We start from the raw sequence: 24,466 nt of genomic DNA on the forward strand, positions 1-24,466 counted from the left end.
TTCCCCCAGGCAAAAGAGCTTCAGAAAATATCCATCATTAAGTAGTTTTACAAATGGCACTTTTGGCTACATTAGAGAATTGGAGATGAGTCCCATATGTTCCTTTCTGATAGGTTAGTAGTAGATCAGCTTTATAATGCAAGCTTTTCTTAGAATAAAAAATAGCTAATTTGGGCCCTGGCTGGTTGGCTCAGTGGTAGAGCGTTGGCCTGGTGTGTAGAAGTCCCAGGTTCGATTCCCGGCCAGGGCACACAGGAGAAGCGCCCATCTGCTTCTCCACCCCTCCCCCTCTCCTTCCTCTCTGTCTCTCTCTTCCCCTCCTGCAGCGAGGCTTCATTGGAGCAAAGATGGCCCGGGCGCTGGGGATGGCTCCTTGGCCTCTGCCCCAGGCGCTAGAGTGGCTCTGGTCGCGGCAGAGCGTCGCCCCCTGGTGGGCGTGCCGGGTGGATCCCGGTCGGGCGCATGCGGGAGTCTGTCTGTCTCTCCCCGTTTCTAGCTTCAGGAAAAAAAAAAAAAAAAGCTAATTTGTTCTAAAAGAACAAAAAAGTGAAACCTTAAAGTCACTGTTTTAAAAATTTAACATTTATTTCATGCTATACTATCTATTTTCACCTTATAATTTTAAGTATTATGCTACATTTTTTTTCATAAAAGGAGAACATAAATTTCAATCTAATTTAAAAATAAGCACATATATTAAGTACATATATTAATGCATTTGACAATACCATATGCTAACTTAGATGATGATCTTCATTTTGGTACACTGTAGATTTGTCCTTTTGGTATTGATCTGAGGAAAAACATATTATACCTGAAATTCTGCCTTAAATGAATAAAAACCATGGTCAATGATATCAGTAGACCGCAACCAATTAGCAAAACTGAAGAGTTATTCCAATCACTTATGAACAAATTGAAACAGGATTAATATGCAATAGGAGAGAATAGTTAATACCATTAGTTTAAAATAGGTTTCAAAAGTAGATTATTTTCACAGCCTATTTGAAAGGAATGAGTATCTGAAAATATAAAACTATGCTTTGAACTGAAAGCAATGATTTTTTAAATTATTCATTGTTACCACTCAAACACATCACCTTTAAGATGCTGTGAAGTTAAAGATGGTGTGAGGTTGATTACATCTAATCTACTCAGACAAGGGTATCTTCATGTTATCCATAATTTCTCAACTAATCTGCTGATCAATTCATATAATTATTTAACAGAGATTAATAAAATACAATAGAATAAACCCAGAAGACAACTCTCTCTACACTAGAATTAACAAACATAGCTTTTGGATTTGCACTGATAGCACATACAATGCTAATGAAGAAACAAAAAACTGTTTTCATCTCCATCATGAAAACATAAACACATTATACAAACACCTGAATAATCAAAGTGTTTTCTCTGGGAATGAAGAAAGCCATTTCAGGGATTCTGAATGAGTGAAACCTCTATTAGGACACAAAACAAGGCTCAATAAATTTAAGAAGACTGAAATCATATCAAGCATCTTCTCTGACCAGAAATCAATCACGAGAAAAAAACCAAAAAGCACACAAAGACATAGAAGCTCAATAATGTTTTGCTAAATAATGAACAGGTCAATAATAAGGTCAAGGAACAAATCAAAAGATACCTTCAAACAAATGAAAAGGAGAACACAGCAACCCAAAATCTATGGGACACAGTGAAAGCAGTCTTAAGAGCATTTCAGGCCTACCGCAAGAAACAAGAGAAATCTCAAGGAACAATCAATGAGTGAAACCTCACACACAATAAACTGCTACACACAGATCACACATCCACTGAAATAAAAGTTCTTAGAAATAGTGCTTACTGTTAATTTAGAATAATTCTCGGTGTTACATTTAGGGATAGAGTTTTAAACATTAAAGCAGTTTGGCTGTCTTCCTTCCTTCCTTCCTTCCTTCCTTCCTTCCTTCCTTCCTTCCTTCCTTCCTTCCTTCCTTCCTTTTTTCCTTCCTTCCTTCCTTCCTTCCTTCCTTCCTTCCTTCCTTCCTTCCTTCCTTCCTTCCTTCCTTCCTTCCTTCCTTTTTTTGCCTTCCTTTTTTGCCTGCCTTCCTTTTTTTTTGCCTTCCTTCCTTCACCTTGGTATTCATATGCTCAAAGACATTGATAACACTCTAAATCAAATAAACTTCATAGGCAGGAGGTTATATGCACTAAATAAGCCAGACACTTACTTCTCTGATGCTTAGACTGGCTAAAGGGAAGTGTTATCATGCCAGGGCCCGAGATGACAGCAGCAGGACGTGAGGTAAAGGTCCAAGGAGCAGGCAAGAAGAACATGCCATTCCCTAAAAGGTGGTCCTTCTCTTATCAGTTAATGATTACCTGGGGCAGATGTTCTAAAACTTTTTTAAAGCTGCATGGTGAAGCCTCCCACTTATACTAGTATGTGGCCTTGGGCCTCAGACTGACCTCTTTATGAGTCAGTTTCCTCAGTTGTAAAATGGGGATAATGAGGATAACAACATTGACCTCACAGACCAGTAAGAATAAGCAATGCCTAATTTTAGCACAGAGCCTGGTTCAGAGCAAGTCTTCAACAGAGGGTCCCTAAAGGGGAAAGGCTGGAGAGGGGCTCTGGGAACATGGGCTTTCACATTAAATTAGCCCGTGTTTGAATCCAAGATAGTATCACTTAATAGTTTTTGCAGCTGGGTTAACTCAGAGACCATTTTTAAAAGTTGCTCAGGCTTCGTTTCCACAACCAAAAAGTGAAGATGATAATACTTACCTTGCAGGGTTGTGATGAGGACGAAGAGAGATCATGTTTGATAAGAGCTGTACAGCACAGAGACTGGCGCACAGTAAAAACGCACACATGATAATACACACAAGAGACGATAATATTTCTCACATGTAGATCGACAGTACTAATATCAGACATTCCATCTGACTTCAAAATCCTATTCTCTGACGAACGCTACTAGATCAGAAAGGTTGGATTGCAGAAACATAGATATGTAACATCATTAACATGGTATGTTGATTCCACCAGTACCAATACATTATGATAACCTATCACAAAAAAATGGCTGAGGTACATCACTTATATTTCATTTTTTAATACATAATGAGAAAGTGACCTCGGCTATCAGAATGCATTATATAAAAATTAAGAAGAATTCAGCATTCCCTGACTCTCTAATTTGGCATTTTAAGGTATTTCATCTATACACCAAGCCCCAATCTCCATTCTTTTCTAGACCAAAAAAAGGAACGTGCATATATACACAAGTGAGCTGAAAAGTTACACTTTCGGTGAAAAATAATTCTGCCAAATATGCAGCATGTCATGTCCTTAGAATATATTAAACCAGAAAGCAAGTAAAAATCCAGGCCAATAAGGCAATTTCGTTTCAAGTGTTATCACGTGCGGGGCCAAGTCCTAGCGACACTTCACTTACAAAGGGGCAACCTCAAAGTGAACTCTTGCCAGAGGCTTGATTCTGAATTATATGTATATATGCAAACATCTGTGTTTTGACATTCAACACACTCAGCGTTAATTCTAGAAAGCTGTCCATCGCTGATAGAACAACGTGATTTAGAAACAAGAACAAACCATTTTAAGTTGTATCTTCCTATCTACCCACCCACGTCATCACTAAGTTTTTGTTTCTTAACTAATGCCATAGTTGAAAACATCTGTTAAAAGTTTATACTAAAGGCAGAAATTAAGAAAAAGCCATCTTTTGATGGCTTTTCAGCACTAGACTGCTTTAGAACCCACTTCAAAACGCTAATTAACAGGTATTATTCCTTTGACTGTTGCTTTCATTTGAAGCTCAGTGAAATCAAGGGTCTCCAATAAACAGTTCTGTGCTCATTTAGAACACAATTTAAAGTCTATAAAAGCTACTCTATTGACTTCCTGCAAAGGGGACTGTAGCATGTTGCTATTTTCGCTAGAGGAGCAACTTTCTGCAAAGTAAGATAAAAAACAAACAAACAAAAAACAGTGGATGAGAACTACCAACAGAAATCAAGGGAAGCGATCTACCCAATAAGAAAATCCTGCATCTCAAATATTTTCTACACTGACAGAAGTTGTGGTTGTTTTTAAGATGTATGACCCAGTTCTTCCACATTCAAACAGTGTAGGAAACTCAAATTAAGACATGTATGTACGAGAGAAGATTTGTGTGTCCAAAGCCATCCGTCCACGTGCATGGAAATCTTGTCACTGCACTGCTTTGCGTTGGTTTGGCTTTCCTTATCCGCAGGTCACTGGAAGAGCCGAAAGGGCCACCCGCTCAGCACTCTAACTCCTCCATGACTTCCATGACAATGGTCCGTGGGCCCGTCAGAATCAGGTTGCTCACTGTCCGGTAGTCTACGTGCAGCACGTTGAGCCCATTGACAGAGACGACAAACTGACAGACCTAAGGGCAAGACAGGGGAAAAGCAGCTATTATAGCTCCGGGCTCTTCACACACCTCTAATAAAGACACTGGTTCTCATAGGTCATGTCCTTCTTAAAATACCCAACCCTACACAGCCGACAGCTGCGCCTTTTCCGGAAGGCAATCTAGTGGAAAAAGCATTTGTTGTCGCGTTTTACCAAGTTGGGTTTAGATCCTAACTCAGCAACTTACTAGCTGAAGCTAGAACTAGGTATGTGCATTTCTGAACTTTATCTTCCTCAACTCTAAAATAGGTATGGTTCATAATATAGTAATGATATCACCTATAAGATTGTTGTAAGAATTAAATGAGGCCAAGTATGTAAAGTTTCTACTACAGTTCTCTGAACCTATGGGGTAGTCAATAAATTATTGCAGTCAGAGTATTTGTGGGTTGTTATTCATTTGGACCCAATGTATAGGGAGACCCTACAGCCTGGTGTTCCCAGGACAGTGCTCTTTCATACCTATTGTTTTTGCATACTTATTAGTAGTGTCTCCTTTGACTTGCCAAGGTATTCCAGTTGAGGTAATAGATTCCACACACTTCCTATGGTTCTGAAAATGGATGAGACTTTTCTGACTGACTAATCTCCCATAGCATAATATTCTCAAGGTCCATCCATGTTGTTGCAAATGGCAGTATTTCATCCTTTCTTGTGGCTGGTAGTATTCCATCATATACATGTACCACATCTTCTTTATCTAACCCTCTAAGAAGGAACGCTTTGGTTGTTTCCATGTCTTGGACACTGTGAATAAAGCTACAATGAACATAGGGGTGCATATAGCTTTGTAAATAAATGTTTTTGAGTTTTTCTGGTAGATACCCGGAAGAACAATTGCTCTATTCTTAATATTTTTAGGAACCACCATATTGTTTTCCATACCAGCTGTACCAGTTTACATTCCCACCAGCAGTAAATGAGGGTTCCTTTTTCTCCAGAGCCTCTCCAACACTTGTTATTACCTGTCTTGTTGATAATAGCCATTCTAACAGGTGTGAGGTGGGACCTCATTGTAGATATGATGTGCATTTCCCTAATAGCTAGTGAAGTTAAGCGTCTTTTCCTGTATCTTGGCCATTTGTATGTCTCCTTGAGAGAAGTGTCTGTTCAGGTCCTCTCCCCATTTTTTTAATTGGATTATTTGTTTGGTGTTAAGTTGCATGAATTCTTTATATATTTTGAATATTAACCCTTTTTAGAACTGTTTGCAAATATATCCCATTTGATTGATTCTTTTTGTTTTATTGGAAGGGTTTTTTTTGTTTTGTTTTTTGCTGTGCAGAAACCTTTTATTTTACCTTACTTCCCTTGCCTTTAAGGTCAAATTCATAAAATTCTAAAAAATTGATTTTAGAGAGAGGGAGAGAGAGAGAGAGAGAGAGGAGAGAGAGATGAGAAACATCAACTTGTAGTTGACTCACTTTAGTTGTTCATTGATTGCTTCTTATATGTGCCTTGATGGGGTAGGGGGAAAGCAGGGAGCCTCAAGCCAAGCCAGTGACCCTTTGCTCAAGCCAGCAACCTTGGGCTTCGAGCCAGTGACTTTTGGGCTCAGATCAGTGACCTTGGGATCATGTCGATGATCCTGCGCTCAAGCCAATGGCCCTGTGTTCAAGATGGCAAGCCTGCACTCAGGCTAATGAGCCCGTGCTCAAGTTGGCAACCTCGAGGTTTCGAACCAGGGACCTCAGCATCCTGGGCTGAAGCTCTACCTACAGTGCCACCACTGGTCAGGCTCATAAAATTCTTTAAGGCCGTACATTTAATACCTATGTTTTCTTCTATGTAATTTGTTGTTTCAGATCTTCTATTTATTTAGGTCTTTGGTCCATTTTGAATTAATTTTGGTACAGGGGACAAACTGTAGTCTAGATTCATTCTTTTGCTTGTGGCTCTCCAATTTTCCAGCACCATTTATTGAAGAGGCTTTCTCTGCTCCCTGGATGTTTTTGGCTCTTTTGCAAAAATTATTTGCCCAAATACATATGATTTTATTTCTGGGCTCTCAGTTTTGTTCCATTGGTCTGTGTGTCTGTTTTCCTGCCAGTACCATGCTGTTTTGATTATTGTATCTCTGTAGTATTGTTTGAAGATAGTTCATGGGATACTTTTAACTTTGTTCTTTTTTCTCATGATTGTTTTGGTTATCCAAGGTCTTTTTTGATTTTATACAAAACTGATAATTATTTTGTTTGATTTCTTTAAAAAATGACCCTGGAATTTTGTTGGGGAATGCACTAAAACTGTAAATTACTTTAGGTAATATGGCCATTTTAACTATGCTGATTTTTTCAATCCATGCCAACATGGAATATCTTTCCATTTCATTGTGTCTTTTTCAATCTCTTTTAATAATCCTTTGTAGCTTCAGTATATGGGTCCTTCACATCCTTTTTAAAGTTTATTCTTAGGTATTTTATTCTTTTTGTTACAATTGCAAAAGGACAATTTTTCATTTTTTTCCCCCTAAAAGTTCACTGTTAGCACAGGAAAGCAGTGGATTTTTATACATTGATTTTATATCTTACAACTTTTTTTATACATTGTTTTTATATCCTGCTACTTTACTGTATTTGTTTTTGTTTCTAATAGTTATTTTTGGTGGCGTTGTTATGGTTTTTTATATAAAGAATCACATCATCTGAGAAAAGTGACACTTTACTTCTTCATTCCCAATTTAAATGCCTTTTTATTTTTTTCTCCTGGAAGGCAAGGACTTCCAGAACTATGTTGAATAAAAGTGGTGAGAGTAAGCATCCTTGTTTTGTGCCTGATTTCTTTTATTTGCTCCACTACTTAGATCCCCAGATCTTCTCTGGGTCTAGTCTGCTATCAAGCTTGGTTCTTAGAAAGCCTTTGATTCTCTTACATTCTTGATTTATAAGAGTGGGATTTTTTTGGGTATTTTTGTTTTTTTGGGTTTTTTGGGTTTTTTTTTTTTTGGTCACTGGCAATTTGTGATCTCCAATACAAATCTTATAAACAAAATCTCAGAGAAGTTATTTGCTCATGGTCATGCAACTCAATGTCACATCTGGAACCTGGACTCCATATTACTTCACAACCCTACATAAATACAAATTCATAAAGATATACATATGTAAGTGTGGGGAATGCAAAGAATAGTAGAAGACAAATACAAATATTTTTTTCTGCGTGCTTTACCTGTTAATTAAATAGTCTAGGTCCCCTCAAATACAGGGGTGGGCAAAACCAGGTTTCCAGTTGTTTGTATAGAATAAGACATGCGGGTTAAGATGATTAAAATAGCTTCATTAACACAACAGAATGTCACAGTAAACCTACATTTGCCCACCCTGTATCCTGTGATGCTGATGTCTATGCTCTTCCAACTTCATAAGAAGGTTTTTACTCAGTTAAGTTTGGGTTGCTTTTTGTGTCGCTTAAAATCCTCAGTAATAGGCAACCTTACACATTTATTTCAAGTTGTTTCCTTGAATGAGACCATTAAAAAAAAGTCATTTTATGTGCTTATTTTCAAGGTAGTATTTTTAGAGTCAGGCTGGTAGAAATGACGTCATCTCTCCCTAAGAGCTCCCAGCAACCGCAGTGCTTCCAGCAGTCCAATGTCCTGTTACTAAAGATGTGCAAAGCCATCGAGATGTACCAGTAGAACTCTGTAACACATTCAGTCAGAATGGACTTCCAATTAGCAGCTGCAGTACACTATGTTCTGCAAATAAACACACATTATGAGTAACCACAGGAAACTCACCATCTGGGGAAAACTTATTTTCCTTCTAGATTAAAAAGTAAATACATGCAAACAAACAGGACATGTGATGACGTCTGAACACACCTGCCTTAGGTACAGATGACCTCCTACCTGGGCTCAGAGACTTATTACCACCCGTAGATGGTAATAAGAATTCGAGTGTGGTTAACATTTTTTTTCCTGTTTTATCTGGTCTGTTTTCAAAGGTCTGATTGCAATTCTCTCCTTTCCCCAGTTCATAGACAAGAGATTGATTGTGAACTCATGTAGCCTCTCTAAACTCAATCTACCAAAAAACCACAGCGTCTTAACTCCATAAAGAAGGGTTATGGAACACATTATTCTAAAAGCCACTGTCGGTCTGGAAAGAGTTAACAGGAAGAAGGAGGCAGGACTCAGCACATTTCAGGGTGTGATCAGTTGGGATAAATACCTAGGCTGAACTCCATCCAGTCTTCCTCCTGATAAGAAGCCAAACCAACCAAATAATCTTCCCCTCATTCCTCTCCCTGCGCCAGTCCTGGCAGATGTCTGACAACCCTCCGGACAGACTGAGTGCCCGTGCGATTGTGCAACTGTACCTTAAGTTCTGCATGGCTGGAGAGAGATCACAAATGTTCAATTGTTTCATCCAAAGTGGGAGTGAGGCTGGGGGGAAACACTACACCTATGATTACATAAGTGTCTTCTCAGTGCCACGGAAATCTGTATTCAGCAAAACACTTCTCTGAAATGGCTGCATTCATACAAATCTACTCTGGGCTCTCTCTCTCTCTCTCTCTCTCTCTCTCTCTCATTTTGAAGAAAAAGAACAATTGGAGGTTAAGGTTGCTTCAGACTTTCTCTAAAAAATAACAAAACATTTAATAGATGGAGACCAACAGAAAGAAAGTTTCAGAGATAGAAAGAGTCATAAAAAGAAGAAAGACACAGACACAGGAAATACTTGGGCAGAGTCGAGTCCTGGTGAGTCAAGTATGGAAGCCGATCTAGTCAAATGCCACAGAAAGCAGAACCAAGATGTTAAGTGCAAGCTAATGCTTAAAATCTAATACGACACTCGGGTGTATTCTAGAGGTCATCCTCTCAAGCTCCTACCCAAAGCAGAACTCTTTCCTGTGAATCCATGCCAGGCATCCAAGCTATCTTATTTGAGTGCTACTTATGATAGGAAATGCACCATTAATAAAGAAGGTTTTTGCGGGGTTGCATATCAGAAGTTCCAGTTAACACTATTTAAGCCATTTTCACTGTTCAATTGCTCAAGTGAAAAGCGTACCCAAATATATGTAAAACAATGGCCCTTCCATTGGAGTGAAAACACGGGTCACCTGTAGGGGCTGACAGAATATGGGGATTCTCAGATCTCACCAGAGACCTCCCGAACCAGACTCTTCCAGGTAGGTCCCAAGAGTCTGCATTTTCAATGAATAAACAGGGTGGGGCAAAAGTAGGTTTACAAGTTGTCTGTATGGAAAATAATACAATAACTCATAAATAATAATGCAAGAATAAACTGTTTCATTATCTCATAACTGTAAAGTTACTTTTGCCCCACCTTGTATACCAGGTGATTCTAGTAAAGCACTATGTTGAGGAACGGCGCTATAAAGTATACACTAGCATTTTATTCTTTAAAAATAATTTTTTTTAATGTATTGATTTTAGCCAGAGGGGTGAGGGGGGAGAGGGAGAGAAAGAGACAGAGAGAGAGTGAGAGAAAGACAGGAACATCAATCTAGTCCGTATGTGCCCGGACCGGGGATTGAACTGGCAACCTCTGTGCTTCGGGCCGATGCTCTCACTAACGGAGCTATCTAGCCAAGGCTAGCATTTTTTTCTACCAAAGTTATTTTAAATGCTCACCCTGGCCCTGTTAATATTATAATAATGCATTTTATGACTGTGAGAATTAACATTCTCAAGAGACTGACATTTCAGTTTTTATTAGATATTATGTATACTTGCCTGAAGTCTATTATTTTTATTTATTTATTTATTTATTTATTTATTTAATTTGTTATTTTTTTATTTAAGTGAGAGTCAGGGAGGCAGACAGACAGACTCCCACATGCACCCTGACCGGGATCCACCTGGCAAGCCCCCTACTGAAGGATGCTCTGCTCATCTGGGGCCGCTGCTCTGTTGCTTGGCAACCAAGATATTTTAGCACCTGAGGTAAGGCCATCTTCAGTGATGGAGCCATCTTCAGCGCCCAGGGCCAACTCACTCGAACCAATTGAACCCAGGCTGTGGAAGGGGAAGAGAGGCGGGGTGGGGGGGAGGGAGAAGCAGATGGTTGCAGATAGTCTCCTCTGTGCCCTGACCAGGAATCGAACTTGGGACTTCCATATGCTGGGCTGACCAAGGCCATGAAGTCTATTATTTTTAGAGCCAAATTTTACTATCTGCTAGACTTCAAAATTATTACTAACAATGTTCAAATGCTGAAGTTTAGGAATACCATCAGAGGTGATATGCAAATTGCTCAAATCACAATGCCAAAAATAACCCAACCTGTTGCCATGTTAGAGCACACATACTTTTAAAGCCACACGTGAGCCACCTTCTCTCAACTGTTGCTGTGGAAAATACAACCCCTGTCCAGACATGCTGTGAGTGTGGACGGAGGCTTTCTAGAGCCAAGGTATCAAAAATAAGAGAAGGCTGAGGGGTGCCAGAGCAGCAGGTCATGAGTAGATGAAGAAATATGCAAAAGCTATTGAAATTTAAAGTTTAGAGAGCAAAATGTTATATTTAGATTTTTCCCATTTTTTAAAACCTTGCTCCAAATCATACACCCAGGTTTTCATAATCTGACATAAGAGATTGTGAAAGCAACAGTATAAACGTGTTATTTAAGCACCATCTTTTAATGGATGATTTGTTATCTCTCCTATTAACCATTCCTGAGAAAGCCCAGCCATTCATTTGGTCTCTCTGTACATCTAGACTATTTCTTTTGTTTTCTTTTTTCTTTTTCTCTTCTTTTAATTTTAATGAGAGGAGGAGAGGCAGAGACAGACTCCCGCATACGCCTGACTGGGATCCACCTGGCAAGCCCACTAGGGGGTGATGCTCTGCCTGTCTGGGGCCCTTGCTCCGTTGGAACTGGAGCCACTTTTTAGCACCTAAGGCAGAGGCCATGGAGCTATCTTCAGTGCCTGGGACTAACTCGCTCTAATCAAGCCATGACTGCAGGAGGAGAGGAGAAGAGAGAGAGAAAAGAGGGGTGGAGAAGCGGATGGTTGTTTCTCCTGTGTGCCCTGACCAGGAATCAAACTCAGGACATCCACACACCAGGCTGATGCTCTACCACTGAGCCAATTGGCCAGGCCCTTGTTTTATTTATTTTTTTATGTGTATGTGAGTGTGTTTGTGGGCTCATTATATAACTTCTTTTTATCCAAGCTTTATGGAGATATAATTGACATATAACATTGTGTAAGTTAAGGTGTACAGCCAGATTACTTCCTAGGTCACAACTTGCCAATTAACATGAGCAACACTCTAATAGCAAATAGGAACACCTATTATTTTTCCAAAGTTCTTTACATGCATAATCTCATTTGAAATTCCCAATACACCCTATAATGAAGGTATTATTATTATTATTATTATTATTATTCCCAGTTTGCATCAGAGATGTGACTGGATCTAGTAAGTAGTAGAGCCAGGATTTATTTTTAAGTTAGAGGAGGAGAAATAGAGACAGACTCCTGCATGTGCCCTGCCCAGGATCCACCTAGCAGCCCCTGTCTGGGGCTGATGCTCAAATAAACCAAGCTATCTTCAGTGCCTGAGGCCTACAGGCAAACCAACCGAGCTATCCTCAGTGCCCAAGGCCAATGCTCAGACCAATCGAGGAGCCACTGGATATGTGCCCTGACAGGTGATTGAACCTGGGATGTCCGCATGCCAGGCGGACATTCTGTCCACTGTGCCAACCGGCCAGGGCTAGGAGCCAAGATTTTTACTACAAACTCCTATACTTAAGTCCTGGGCTACACTTCCTCCAAGTAATAGATAATCAGCTCTCCTAAAGCTAGCACTGATACCACATGAATGAACACCTACCCTGGTATCTAAGCACCTCTTACACACTGAATTTCTTAAGAATGTGGAATTTGATTTTTCCTTCCACCATCCTTGAGAATGGATTAATGTTCACTTGATCATCATTATCACCGTCCTCATCATCACCGCCCTCATCAGCAGGGAGGAACATGTTTGGGAGTAGTAAGAGGGCATTCTTCTTCTTTAAGAATAACTCGGGCTGATTTTTCCATCTGGGCCAGCCCTGGCGGGGGTACATGTCATCTTATTAGCCTCAACTAGAGTTCAAATAAGCACATTACTTTACAACCTACAGGGAGGCAGAAAGGTCCTTTTCACTGTAGGCAGCTCTGATCTTGGGCGAGATTGAGGTGAAAGATTAATGACTCCTTGAAGGCTTTAAAGACTCCAGGAGGAAAGACATAACATAAATGTAGGAGATGGAATCACCCTTGGTAACAATGTGGCATATAATTCAGTCAGCAAACCCTAAACTATACCATTGCTCATGGTGATTACATCACCTAATCTGTGCAGTTAACTGGCATTACCAAGTTCACTCACATTCCTTTCTGGTTGCGCAATCTTTGCTTCACAATAGAAACAGGATAGCAGAAGATTCAATATACCATCTGTCTCCTGGAGGTGGGTGAGAATGGAGGCGTCAGGTGACCAACAGAGCATGGGTGTGACCACGCTCAATGTGAGGCACCCCTTTCATTTGCCTATAAAGCTTAGCTCCTGCACAGCAAAAACGGATTTCCTAAGAAGTTTTTCTCCGGGAATTCTCTCCTTCCTTCCCCCCTCCCCAGGGAGGCTTTCCGCAAGGGCAGAGTTAAGCAGGGAGTAATGAGGAAGCACCAGGAGGTAAGTTCTCGCCTCAGCTCTGTACACGGGCAGCTGAGTCATTCTGAATCACTGAATTGCTCTGAGTCACTTCACTTCTCCAAGCGTTAGTTCTTCATCTGAGAAGTTGGGCTGAATTTTTTTTTTATTTTTTTTTTTATTTAAGAGTGACTTTCAAGTACCATTCAGCTCTACAATTCTATGTGAAGGAAACCCACTTCTACGTATTAGTGATTGTCTATTACTCACTTTTGTTGACTGGTTACCAGCGTGCCGAGAAGTAGACTAGGAGTTTGCATACACTAAATTTGGAAAGGAGACATTATGTAAACTGAAGTTCAGAACAATACAAAAGAAAGAATGTAAAGTGAGAGTCTGTCTCCAACCCTTACATGTTTTAGATAGATAAACAGTAACAACAACAGAAAGGTCTAAAAGATTATCCAGCTATATTTTATTAAGGCACATCAGTAGTCCTGGTAGAGGCATATGCACTAAGGTAGCAGAATTGAAAGTTCAGAAACTGACTCTCACACACGGACATCTGACTTATGACAAAGGCAGCACTGTGGAAAAGAGGGACATTTCATGATGGCAGAAGTTTCCTTTTTAATTTTTTTCTTTTTGCATTTTTCTGAAGCTGGAAACAGGGAGAGACAGTCAGACAGACTCCCGCATGCGCCCGACCGGGATCCACCCGGCACACCCACCAGGGGCGATGCTCTGCCCACCAGGGGGGGTGCTCTGCCCATCCTGGGCGTCGCCATGTTGTGACCAGAGCCACTCTAGCGCCTGGGGCAGAGGCCACAGAGCCATCCCCAGCGCCCGGGCCATCTTTGCTCCAATGGAGCCTTGGCTGCGGGAGGGGAAGAGAGAGACAGAGAGGAAGGCGCGGCAGAGGGGTGGAGAAGCAAATGGGCGCTTCTCCTGTGTGCCCTGGCCGGGAATCGAACCCGGGTCCTCCGCACGCTAGGCCGACGCTCTACCGCTGAGCCAACCAGCCAGGGCCGATGGCAGAAGTTTCAATCCATCGAAAAATTTAAAAATTATAAACATGTGTGCCTAACAAATACATATACCAACATACATGCCCAACACAAAAGCCCTAAGATACATGTAGCCAAATTCACAGAATTCAAGGGGTAGACAATTCAACAATAACTGTCAGAGACTATTCTGCTCCACTTCCTGTTTTATTGAACTTATTGGGTTGATACTGGTTAACAAAATTACACAGGTTTCAACCTCTGTACACCGTATTGTGTGTTCACCCCCCCCCCCCCAGTCACGTCTCTGTCCGTCACCATTCATCCCCCTCACCCTCCCCCACCTCTGCCCTCACTCGGCAATCACCACACTTGTCTGTGTCTATGAGCTTTTTTCTTTTTTCTTTTGGTCCTTTTTTGTTCAGTCCCTCCACCTCCCTCACCCAACCCCACACCCCAACAGCTGTCAGCCTGCTCTCTATCTATGGGTCTGTCTCTATTCTGTCCATGGCACTCTCAATAAAGGATAGAACAATTAGGCATAACCCCCACGTCACACACATGCATAACCTATGAACCAGCAGTTCCACTCTTAAATATGTATCCAATACTAGAATCACAACACGATTCATTTACATACATTTCAAAACTAGACAACTAGCCTACGGTCTTAGAATTCCTGGGTAATAATTCACTTTATAATAGCTTCAGATCTATATAAATAATTTGAAAAAAATCATTTGTATTTATATATTTTCTAAAATAGTTTTGACTCTTGCCTTTACAATTTGTTAGTTATGTGACTGGGCAAGTTGCACATTCTCTGAGTGTATTTTAACTCATCTGTAAAATGAGGAGCAAGTTTATTATGAGGATCATATCTGATTAAGTACTAAGCCCAGTTTAATTCCAGGAAATGTTATATATTTATTGGGTTTTCTCTTGTTCCCCTCTTCCTGCTCAATCTCCCCTGCCCCCAAACAGTGAATGAGGATTGTAGAGAGACAGACCACTGCATGGGTCCATACCCAGGAAAGTCAATTTGGGTTTTGATTTGGGAACTAGAAATAGATGTTGAGTTGGAGTTGTTCATTCAGATTGAAGAGTAAAAATAAAAGCAAAACAGGGTGAGAAGAGAGAAATTTTCCCCATCCAAAAGCACCAAAGAGAGGGATTCCAGAGGCCACTGTAAAATAGCAACATAAGTCTAAAATAAACAGAGCAGTGGAATCCGGTTATGGAATCTCTGGTCCCGTCCATGAGATATTCACCTAAACAAAGCTGCTTCAGAGCTGAAGGAGTTGGACAGTGTAATTAGACTCCGGGATAGTCCAAAACCTTACACAGAGACATTAGCTGAGTTAAGCTGGGCTAGTTACTTCTAGAGAATGAAGTCCTTACATCTACAGAATGCTTTATGTTCACAGAAACGTCCACAGTCAGCAGGGATAACCCTTGGGAGTCTTGGACACTGCCATCGTAAATAAATTGTGTGTCTGTGTTTAGTGTGTAACAGTCTTGACAGCAGAAAGCAGTTCTTGGAAAAAAGAAAAGAAAATTTGCAGCTGTGGGTTCAGTCCCATAAATCTCTCTACCAAATATGCAACTGGCTGGGGAGACTGGTGTGGGAGGAGGCGGAGACCCAGCCCTGGACAGACACAGGCTTCGCTCTCCAGAGGCGTACAGTCTTCCTCTAGGCTTTAGGCGTCTGAGGCATGCCGAGTGGCGATGCGGTTCCCCAAAGAGCAGACTGCGCAATTAGCCCAGGAGGAAAGCCAACCATATGGAAGAATGACTTCTTTCACAATAAAACAACAACAACAAAAAGCAACTCTCAAGAATTTTGGTTTCAAATTGAGCAATTCCAAGTGTCTGCTGTTTTGAAACAGAACCTGTCCTTCCAGCCTCAAAGGCCTATTTCAGCCCTAAGCTCGTCTTTGGTCCACTCCACTCAGTTTTTGGTTAGGGGTGAGGGTCAGCCAAGGGAAGGCTGTGGTGCACTTAAAGCAGGGGGCCCTACGGGGAACCCTGGTTCAGTCCATAGTACTTAGATTCCCAAAATTAGAAAGACAACGTGCCTTCCTGGGGATTCTACTGAGCTGTGGATGAGGGTGAGTGGGGTGATTCTCTCCAGAGCTGTGGATGAGGGTGAGTGGGGTGATTCTCTCTAGAGCTGGGGATGAGGGTGAATGGGGGGTTCTCTCTAGAGCTGTGGATGAGGGTGAATGAGGGGTTCTCTCTGGAGCTGTGGATGAGGGTGAATGGGGTGATTCTCTCCAGAGCTGTGAATGAGGGTGAGTGGGGTGATTCTCTCTAGAGCTGTGGATGAGGGTGAATGAGGGGTTCTCTCTGGAGCTGTGGATGAGGGTGAATGGGGTGATTCTCTCCAGAGCTGTGAATGAGGGTGAATGAGGGATCCTCTCTAGAGCTGTGGATGAGGGTGAGTGGGGTGATTCTCCGCAGAGCTGTGGATGAGGGTGAATGGGGTGATTCTCTCCAGAGCAGTGGATGAGGCTGAAGGAGGGTTCTCTCTAGAGCTGTGGATGAGGCTGAAGGAGGGTTCTCTCTAGAGCTGTGGATGAGGGTGAATGGGGGGTTCTCTCTAGAGCTGTGAATGAGGATGAATGGGGGGTTCTCTCTAGAGCTGTGGGTGAGGCTGAAGGAGGGTTCTCTCTAGAGCTGTGGATGAGGCTGAAGGAGGGTTCTCTCTAGAGCTGTGGATGAGGGTGAATGGGGGTTCTCTCTAGAGCTGTGAATGAGGATGAATGGGGGGTTCTCTCTAGAGCTGTGGGTGAGGGTGAATGGGGGTTCTCTCTAGAGCTGTGGATGAGGCTGAAGGAGGGTTCTCTCTAGAGCTGTGGATGAGGGTGAATGAGGGGTTCTCTCTAGAGCTGTGGATGAGGGTGAATGGGGGGTTCTCTCTAGAGCTGTGGATGAGGGTGAATGGGGGGTTCTCTCTAGAGCAGTGGATGAGGGTGAATGGGGGGGTTCTCTCTAGAGCTGTGGATGAGGCTGAAGGGGCGTTCTCTCTAGAGCTGTGGATGAGGCTGAATGGGAAGTTTGTGGCTTGCTTGGAGGTTCCTATTCCCTTCCCACAGACAGCTCATGATTGCACGAGGACCACTTGCAGGATCTGCTTATGCTGAAACAGACAGCGTGTTCCTGAGCTGGTGATTTCGAAGGTCATAGGAAGTGTCTGGGCAGCAAAGAGAGGCAGCATCCGCACATTAGAACCACAAGGATTCCTTTACCACCACAGGGAAAGACCCTGGCACCTGGGAATCCTTACACCACAAGGGACAGGCTGATCAATCGGACCCTTTCCTCTGCTCCCATTCAGTTCACTTGCTCTTTGGATACAGAAAGTTCCTTAGAATTCCCTGTCATTTACCTCTTGGGGCTTCTAAGAACAGGGAGCACACCCTCAGCACAGATATCGAGTCACACAGGAGCTTACAGCTAAAAGAAAAGAAAGCCCAGAAGGTCGGACTTATACCCCAACCCCAAATTCTTTCCTCCACAAGAATCTTTTCCACAATTAGCTGTTTTTCCTCAGAATATTTACTATTAGCCTCTTGACACCTGTGAGTTATTGTGTTTTTTCTCTGGATTATACTAAAAGTGCAAAATTATTATATCAAAGATCTTAAAAAATTATTCAGTGAGATTCAGGACACATTAACATAATCCATCAGACAAATGATTGCATTCTAACTTTGTTTCCACAAATGCAATGCATTCTTCATTGTAGTATTCCACTCATAAAGGGGGACATTGTCTAACCTTTAAAGGTGGGCCAAAGTCTCAGTCTCCTTATTCTACCTTCAAAGTGGTACTGCTGCTCTGAGTTGGTCTAAGAACAAAGTGTGTGTGTGTGTGTGTGTGTGTGTGTGTGCGCGCGCGCGCGCGCGCCCGTGCACGCACTTTGCAGATACACAAAGGCTACCATCTCATTGATCGCATTTTGGTGAGAAAAGTAAAAGGATTATATAACTAGGACTGAGCATGGGTGTGATGAGATCTGGGGTAAGCAATCTTAGACATTCTTCACAAAAGCTAATGGGAGCTGAGTGCCAAGCCTCTGCTTTCTGCTCTAGAGCCCCTTCCTGACTCTGCCAGCACCTGGGCTGTATGTCAGATCCAGGACCAAGCAGTCTGTGGGCCAGTGCCATGGGCTCCCAACCAGGTCACTCAGGACTGTCTCAGTTCAAGAACATGTGCTGAAGAATCAATAGTCTCACGCTGACTTGGCTGAAGATTGGGAGTGACGGCTCCTGCCTCCCGCCTCCCACATTCTGGCCATAAACCGTGGGCAGGGTCCAGAGTGTCACATTCTGCATCAGCTCATCCTTGGGCGCCTCGACACCTGGCCCAGAGCACTGGATGGGTTTGAAGATTGGGGTTTGCTCCAGTATCTCTACTCCTAGACAAACACCTAACCTCTGGCAGAGTTGGTAACATATTTTGCCAAGATTAGCCAGATGGAGAGAAATTGAGGACCAGGAAAATAAATCTAGCACGTTTTTAGGGCACCACGGCAAGGCCAAGGGCTCCGGGTCCAGACAGACGTGGGCTAGTTCAGCTCCTGCTTCTGACATTTAGTTGTACAGCCAGAGGCTGTGACTCAAACTCTTTCAACCTGAACTAAGAAACAGAGCTAATACCCAGCCCAGATCATTGTGACCAAGATGAGAGGAAATGATACAAATTAAGCAATGAGCATTGTACCTCGCATGATGCTCAACAAAAATTAGCTCCTTCTCCATGTTATTCCTGTAGACATTAAGTTACACTCGGCGGTTGACCCTCCAGGCCTGCTCCTGAGCCTGGGAATGTTCACTTCTGATGCCAAACCACTGGATGCTTGGCCAGGGCCAAACTCCCTTGCAAAGTCTTTATGTAGAAAAGTGATTAATTTCTAGACTAACCCTGGAAAATTTACTTCCACTCTGGGCATTGAAAAACGGCTTCCAGGAAAGTGTTCCAGAAGGCCATATTTAGCCTGGTCATACTTCTTCTGTCTTCTATAAAGTAGCTGGTGGGAGCCACGATATATACACAGCTAGAGCGCCCGACAACCAGTTCTTTTAAGTTTGAAGAGAGAAGGCCAGAAAACTCCTCTCTTGAACACTTCACCCATTCTGGGGCAAGAGGGTACAAGAAAGAGGAAGTTTCTAAAGAAGTCACAAAAAGGGATGGAGCAATGGCCCTCAGTCCCACCAGCCATTAGAGAAATGCAATCTGAAACAGGACTGAGATGGCACTGCTCACTTGTCACACTGGCAATATTAAAATTACAATAAAGATTTTTCTAAATAAATTTTTAAAATTACAATAAAGCACACTCTATGGCTGAGGCTATGAAGAAAACACACTCGCAGATACAGCTCATGGAAATTGAAACTGGAATAACAATTCCGGAGCAGAAATTAGCAACACCGAACCAAACTAAATTTATAAAGACCTTTAACCAAGCAATCACACTTCTAGGAATCCACCCAAAGATATGCCTCCTAATAAAAGAAAACACATGGACAAAATGAGTCACGGCTACATTTTTTTTTTTTTATAATTTCAAAATACTGAAAACTACCTAAATCCCCATGCATGAAAAGTGGTGGAAGGAACTCTAAGTATTCATACAATGGGATAAGAAACTGTAAAAGAGAGACTGGAAGGAAGAAAGAAAAAGAAGGAAAGAGGGAAGAAAGGAAGGCAGGAGGGAAGAAAAGAAGAGGGGAAGGAAGATCTCTATAAGGTGATAAAGGTCAATTTCCAATGTATGTACTGAAAAGTAAAAGACAACAGAGTGCTGGTGAGTATCTGCAGTCAGCAATGCTCCGTGCGTGAAAGAAAAGGATATATCAAACATTCAAGTGTGTGTCCGTTCGTGCAAAGTAAATAATACAGATAGCATAAGACAAACGAGAAAAAAAGAGACAGCTTCTGCTCACAGAGACACTGATGGAAGATTCCAGATAATGTAACAGAATGCATGCACAGTAGCATGTACAAGGTACAACAACACCCTTTACCCCTCTATCAGGACATCATCTACTCTTCCTTCCTGGGTGGATTTCATAGTCATTCTGCCCATCTCTCCCTCATACTTGTACTGAGGACATTTTATGAGCCAGATATTATTAAGAACAGGAATATAAGTGGGAAGGCGGTGATCAAGCTAGAACTAGATGTCCCAGATTCCCCTTCCCGCACAGTTACAGGTTTAACTTGACCACCAGAAGAAATCAGAATAGTAGTGGAAGGTGGAAGCAGTGGGCATGACTCATGGTTGCCATGGTTACCATGAGAGGTGGACAGCGGGCTGCGGAGGAGCTCTAGCCAGTCCTTGCTCCGGGCTGCTCCACAGCCGGTGCTCCTGCCTGAATCACCACCCTGATGACCAATAGTGGCTTCAGGTGCCCCCACCAGCCAGTGAGGTCATGGCTATCTAGAGAGTTCTGCACAAGCTTCCCTGACAGCCCAGTCTAGACCCTTTAGAAATGAAAGCTAGCGTCACCAACCAGGAAGAAAGACTTGGGAACCATATGTAGCTGAGGTGCTTCTTGAGGGTCCAGGGAATAAGGAATTAGGAGAAAAAGGAGACTTTTTGCTAGGGGCAGAGGGCACACTATGCAGTGGGCAGATGGTGTTTTATTGAGTCGTACACTTGAAACCTGTATGGTTTTGCCAACCAATGCCATCCCAATAAATTCAATTAATAATAATTAAAAAAGATATTAATACACATGCAGAGATGTTGATGGATTATACCTTTCTTTTTGACAGAGACAGAGAGAGACAGACAGGGACAGACAAGAAGGGAGAGAGATGAGAAGCATCAATTCTTTGTTGCAGCACCTTAGTTGTTCATTGATTGCTTTCTCATATGTGCCTTGACGGGGGGGCTATAGCCAAGTCTGTGACCCCCTTCCTCAAGCCAGTGACCTTGGGCTCAAGTCAGCGACCTTTGGGCTCAAGACAGAGACCATGGGGTCATGTCTATGATCCCATGCTCAAGCCAGTGATCCTACACTCAAGCTGGATGAGTCCACACTTAAGCCAGCAACCTCGGTTTCAAACCCAGGTCCTCCGCATCCTAGTTGGATGCTCTATCCACTGCAACACCACCTAGTCAGGCAAGGATTACACTTTCCTTGGAGGTGAGAGAGAAATGCAGAAGGGCTGGTGGCCTCCAGCTTGTCCTTCCTCTCCTCCTCTCAGCAGCCAGCTCTTTCTCCCAGTGCCAGACCTGCTCACAGGAAGGAATCTCATGCCCACCACCACACCCTCTAGCAGATGTGTAATAAAGGAACCAGTTGCCCTGGCGAGAGATAATACAAAGTCCAAACTCAAGTTGTGGTGGCGGAACCTCAGGGAGGCACAGCAATGGAAGCTCGCTGCACAGCGACAGGTGTGAGGACAGAGCTGAGGGTCAATGAGAGAAGCAAGTGGAAGGCAGAGATGAGGAGGGCCTTGGAGACCACAGCCTGCTGATGATATATGCTGGCACGGTATCCAGGATAAGATGGAATATGGGCTTGAAGCTCTGGGAGAGCTTGGGGTGGAGCCCACTTTGGGAGTCAATGACACAGAGGAGATGGGAGGAGTGGGGGGGGGGGCGCTGGCATAGAATTATCACCACACAATGAAACCCCTAATTATATACAAATGTGGATTTCCCCCTGATATTTCTCTCTGTACATATCTTATTTATTTTTAAAAAATTTTTTACTGAATTTATTGAGGTGACCTTGGTTAATAGAATTACATAGGTTTCAGTATACAATTCTGTAATCCATCCTGTGTATATTGTATTGTGTGTTCACCTGTATATGTCCTCTTCCAACAAGATCAGAGGCTCTTGAAGAGAATAACTTCAGACTCTGCAGAGTCTGAGACACAGAAGTCATGTGTACCCACGGGCCCATAGCCCTGGATTCTGGCTTCCACAGACAGGATACCGTGTGGTACCCTGCCCCCGGACCCAGTGAGGGCTGGAGACAGTCATGCCTACAAAGACGTGGTGTGTGCCCGATTCTGATGAGCCTGGCTCTGGGAAGTGGAACCTGATCTCGTCAACCTCAGCTGTGGGTATGTGGAGGTGGGCGCCCCGCCCAGAACGCAGTTCAGTAAGGGTACTGTGGTCCCACTGTGGTAACACAGCTGGTCACACGTGGCCGTGACAAAGGCCGCTTTCTTCTCCGAGGTGCAGAGGGGCTCCGTGGGCCCTCCTGATGCAGATGGTTGGCTTGCCCCACCCCAGCAAGAGAGCCTCATTGAAAACTTTGCTCTGTGAACTTTTCATCAACCGGCACAACTTCTGCCAAACCCAGGTGGCTCAGGACGAGGTATGAAGAGAGAAGGAAAAAGTAAACAAGTTCATTCATCTTTAAAAACCAAAGACCCAAAGTACCTTTTGATTACTAATACGAAACTGACCTCCAGCAGCCTCAAGCTTTCCTTGTGACAGTGTGCCATATCTTATCCTTTTCTTTTCTTTTTTTTTTTAAACCTTTATTTTTTATTTTATTTTATTTATTTTTATTTTTTTCATTTTTCTGAAGCTGGAAACAGGGAGAGACAGTCAGACAGACTCCCGCATGCGCCCGACCGGGATCCACCCGGCACGCCCACCAGGGGGCGACGCTCTGCCCACCAGGGGGCGATGCTTTGCTCATCCTGGGCGTCGCCATGTTGCGACCAGAGCCACTCTAGTGCCTGAGGCAGAGGCCACAGAGCCATCCCCAGCGCCCAGGCCATCTTTGCTCCAATGGAGCCTTGGCTGCGGGAGGGGAAGAGAGAGGCAGAGAGGAAAGCGCGGCGGAGGGGTGGAGAAGCAAATGGGCGCTTCTCCTGTGTGCCCTGGCCGGGAATCGAACCCGGGTCCTCCGCACGCTAGGCCGACGCTCTACCGCTGAGCCAACCGGCCAGGGCCTTATCCTTTTCTTTTGACAAGCCTCTGCTTCTCAGGGAGAACAGGGCACAGTGGGACCTTCCCAGGGGACGGGCCACAGCTGTTCACTGGGCAGCGTCACCGTCAACCGGGGCTGAGACCTTGTCCTGAAATTCCATTCCTAGGCACGAGGCACACCACAGGAGCTGTGTTTTAGCACTTAGGGAAAGCCAGATTTCTTTCCTTTTCTTTGTTTTTGTTACCTAAACTTTTTATTTTGAGACAATAATAGATTCATGTGCAGTGGTAGGAAATAATACAAAGGAGAAAATAAGAAAGAAATTACAGCGAGATCCCATGTACCCTCTACCCAGTTTTCCCACAATGGTAACATCTTATAAAACAGTACAGTGCAATATCGCAACCAGGACATTGACATCGATACAGTCAAAATAGCGAACACCCGCAGCACGCTAGCGATCCTCACGGGCCCTTTGAGAGCCTCCCCCACTTCCCTTCCCGCCTCCAGTACCGAACCACCACGGCAACCACTCCTCCGCACTCTGTTCCTATACTTTTGAAATTTCAAGAATGTTCTCTCAATAGAACCATACAGCATGTAATCTTTACAGATTGGCTTTTTAAACTCATCATAATTTTCTGCAGATTCGTTTATACTATTGCGTGTCTGGGTAGATCCTGGTCCGGTTGTCTCGCTTAGCCCTGGGTAGGGCATTTCGCGTCTATGAGCTTCACTTTCTTACATATAAAATGAGGAGGTTAGACTAAGAGATTCTTTTCCTTCCTTTAAGTTTTACTGAAAGATTTTTATCCTGGGGTCTAAGCAGAAGTTCCAGATGATACATGAACAGTATTAAACTGTGTGCAGTCTCTCTCTCTCTCTCTCTCTCTCTCTCTCTCACACACACACACACACACACACACACACACACATACACTTACCTCTTAGGATCCACAGCTGTCAGTGGATTCTCAAAACAGCATATGGCCCCCAAATCATGTTAAGAACTAGTTGAATCTTTCCAGCCAAAAGTTTCTGATTATTGGTAGTGTTCTATCTTTGGTGCTGGCAAGCCAACTGACATGTATATATGGGTGAATTTCAGATATAATTCACCCATCAATCTACTCAGTGTAAAATCCTGGGTAAGGGCCAAGAATAAAACTAACCAACAACCATTAAATCTTGTCCATGGCTTCCTTTACTTCCCACAGTCAAGCTAGTTTGAAGGCGATACCACGGGACCCAGAGAGGTCCTGTGGGAACGAGAGCACCTCTGGGTCCCTGCCAATTTGTAGGTCTGCTGCAGACCCTGCACTCTGGTTCCACGGTGGCACTGGTGAGAGGAATATGTTTATGGATGTGGCTGAAGGACAGATAGGGAAGAACATAAAGTGTTAGGGCAGAGAGAGACAAGTCTAAAGATGAGACTCGGCCAGAATAAGCACTTGAACCAACGTCAGACCAAACA

At 43.1% G+C, this 24,466-nt stretch overlaps 1 protein-coding gene across 2 annotated transcripts in view; it reads right to left on the bottom strand.

Annotated features, from left to right (window-relative positions):
• Positions 1-560: 560 nt before the first annotated feature.
• Positions 561-24,466, bottom strand: part of DEPTOR (DEP domain containing MTOR interacting protein) — a 137,889-nt gene continuing 113,983 nt past the window's right edge. For both annotated transcript variants that reach the window (XM_066265754.1, XM_066265753.1), the window contains exon 9: positions 561-4,424. In XM_066265754.1, the coding sequence (XP_066121851.1) occupies positions 4,296-4,424 (129 nt within the window). In that variant the 3' untranslated portion in view covers positions 561-4,295. The remainder of the gene's footprint in view (positions 4,425-24,466) is intronic.

This window comes from Saccopteryx bilineata, chromosome 3 (assembly GCF_036850765.1).
Source record: "Saccopteryx bilineata isolate mSacBil1 chromosome 3, mSacBil1_pri_phased_curated, whole genome shotgun sequence".
Lineage (NCBI taxonomy): Eukaryota > Metazoa > Chordata > Mammalia > Chiroptera > Emballonuridae > Saccopteryx > Saccopteryx bilineata.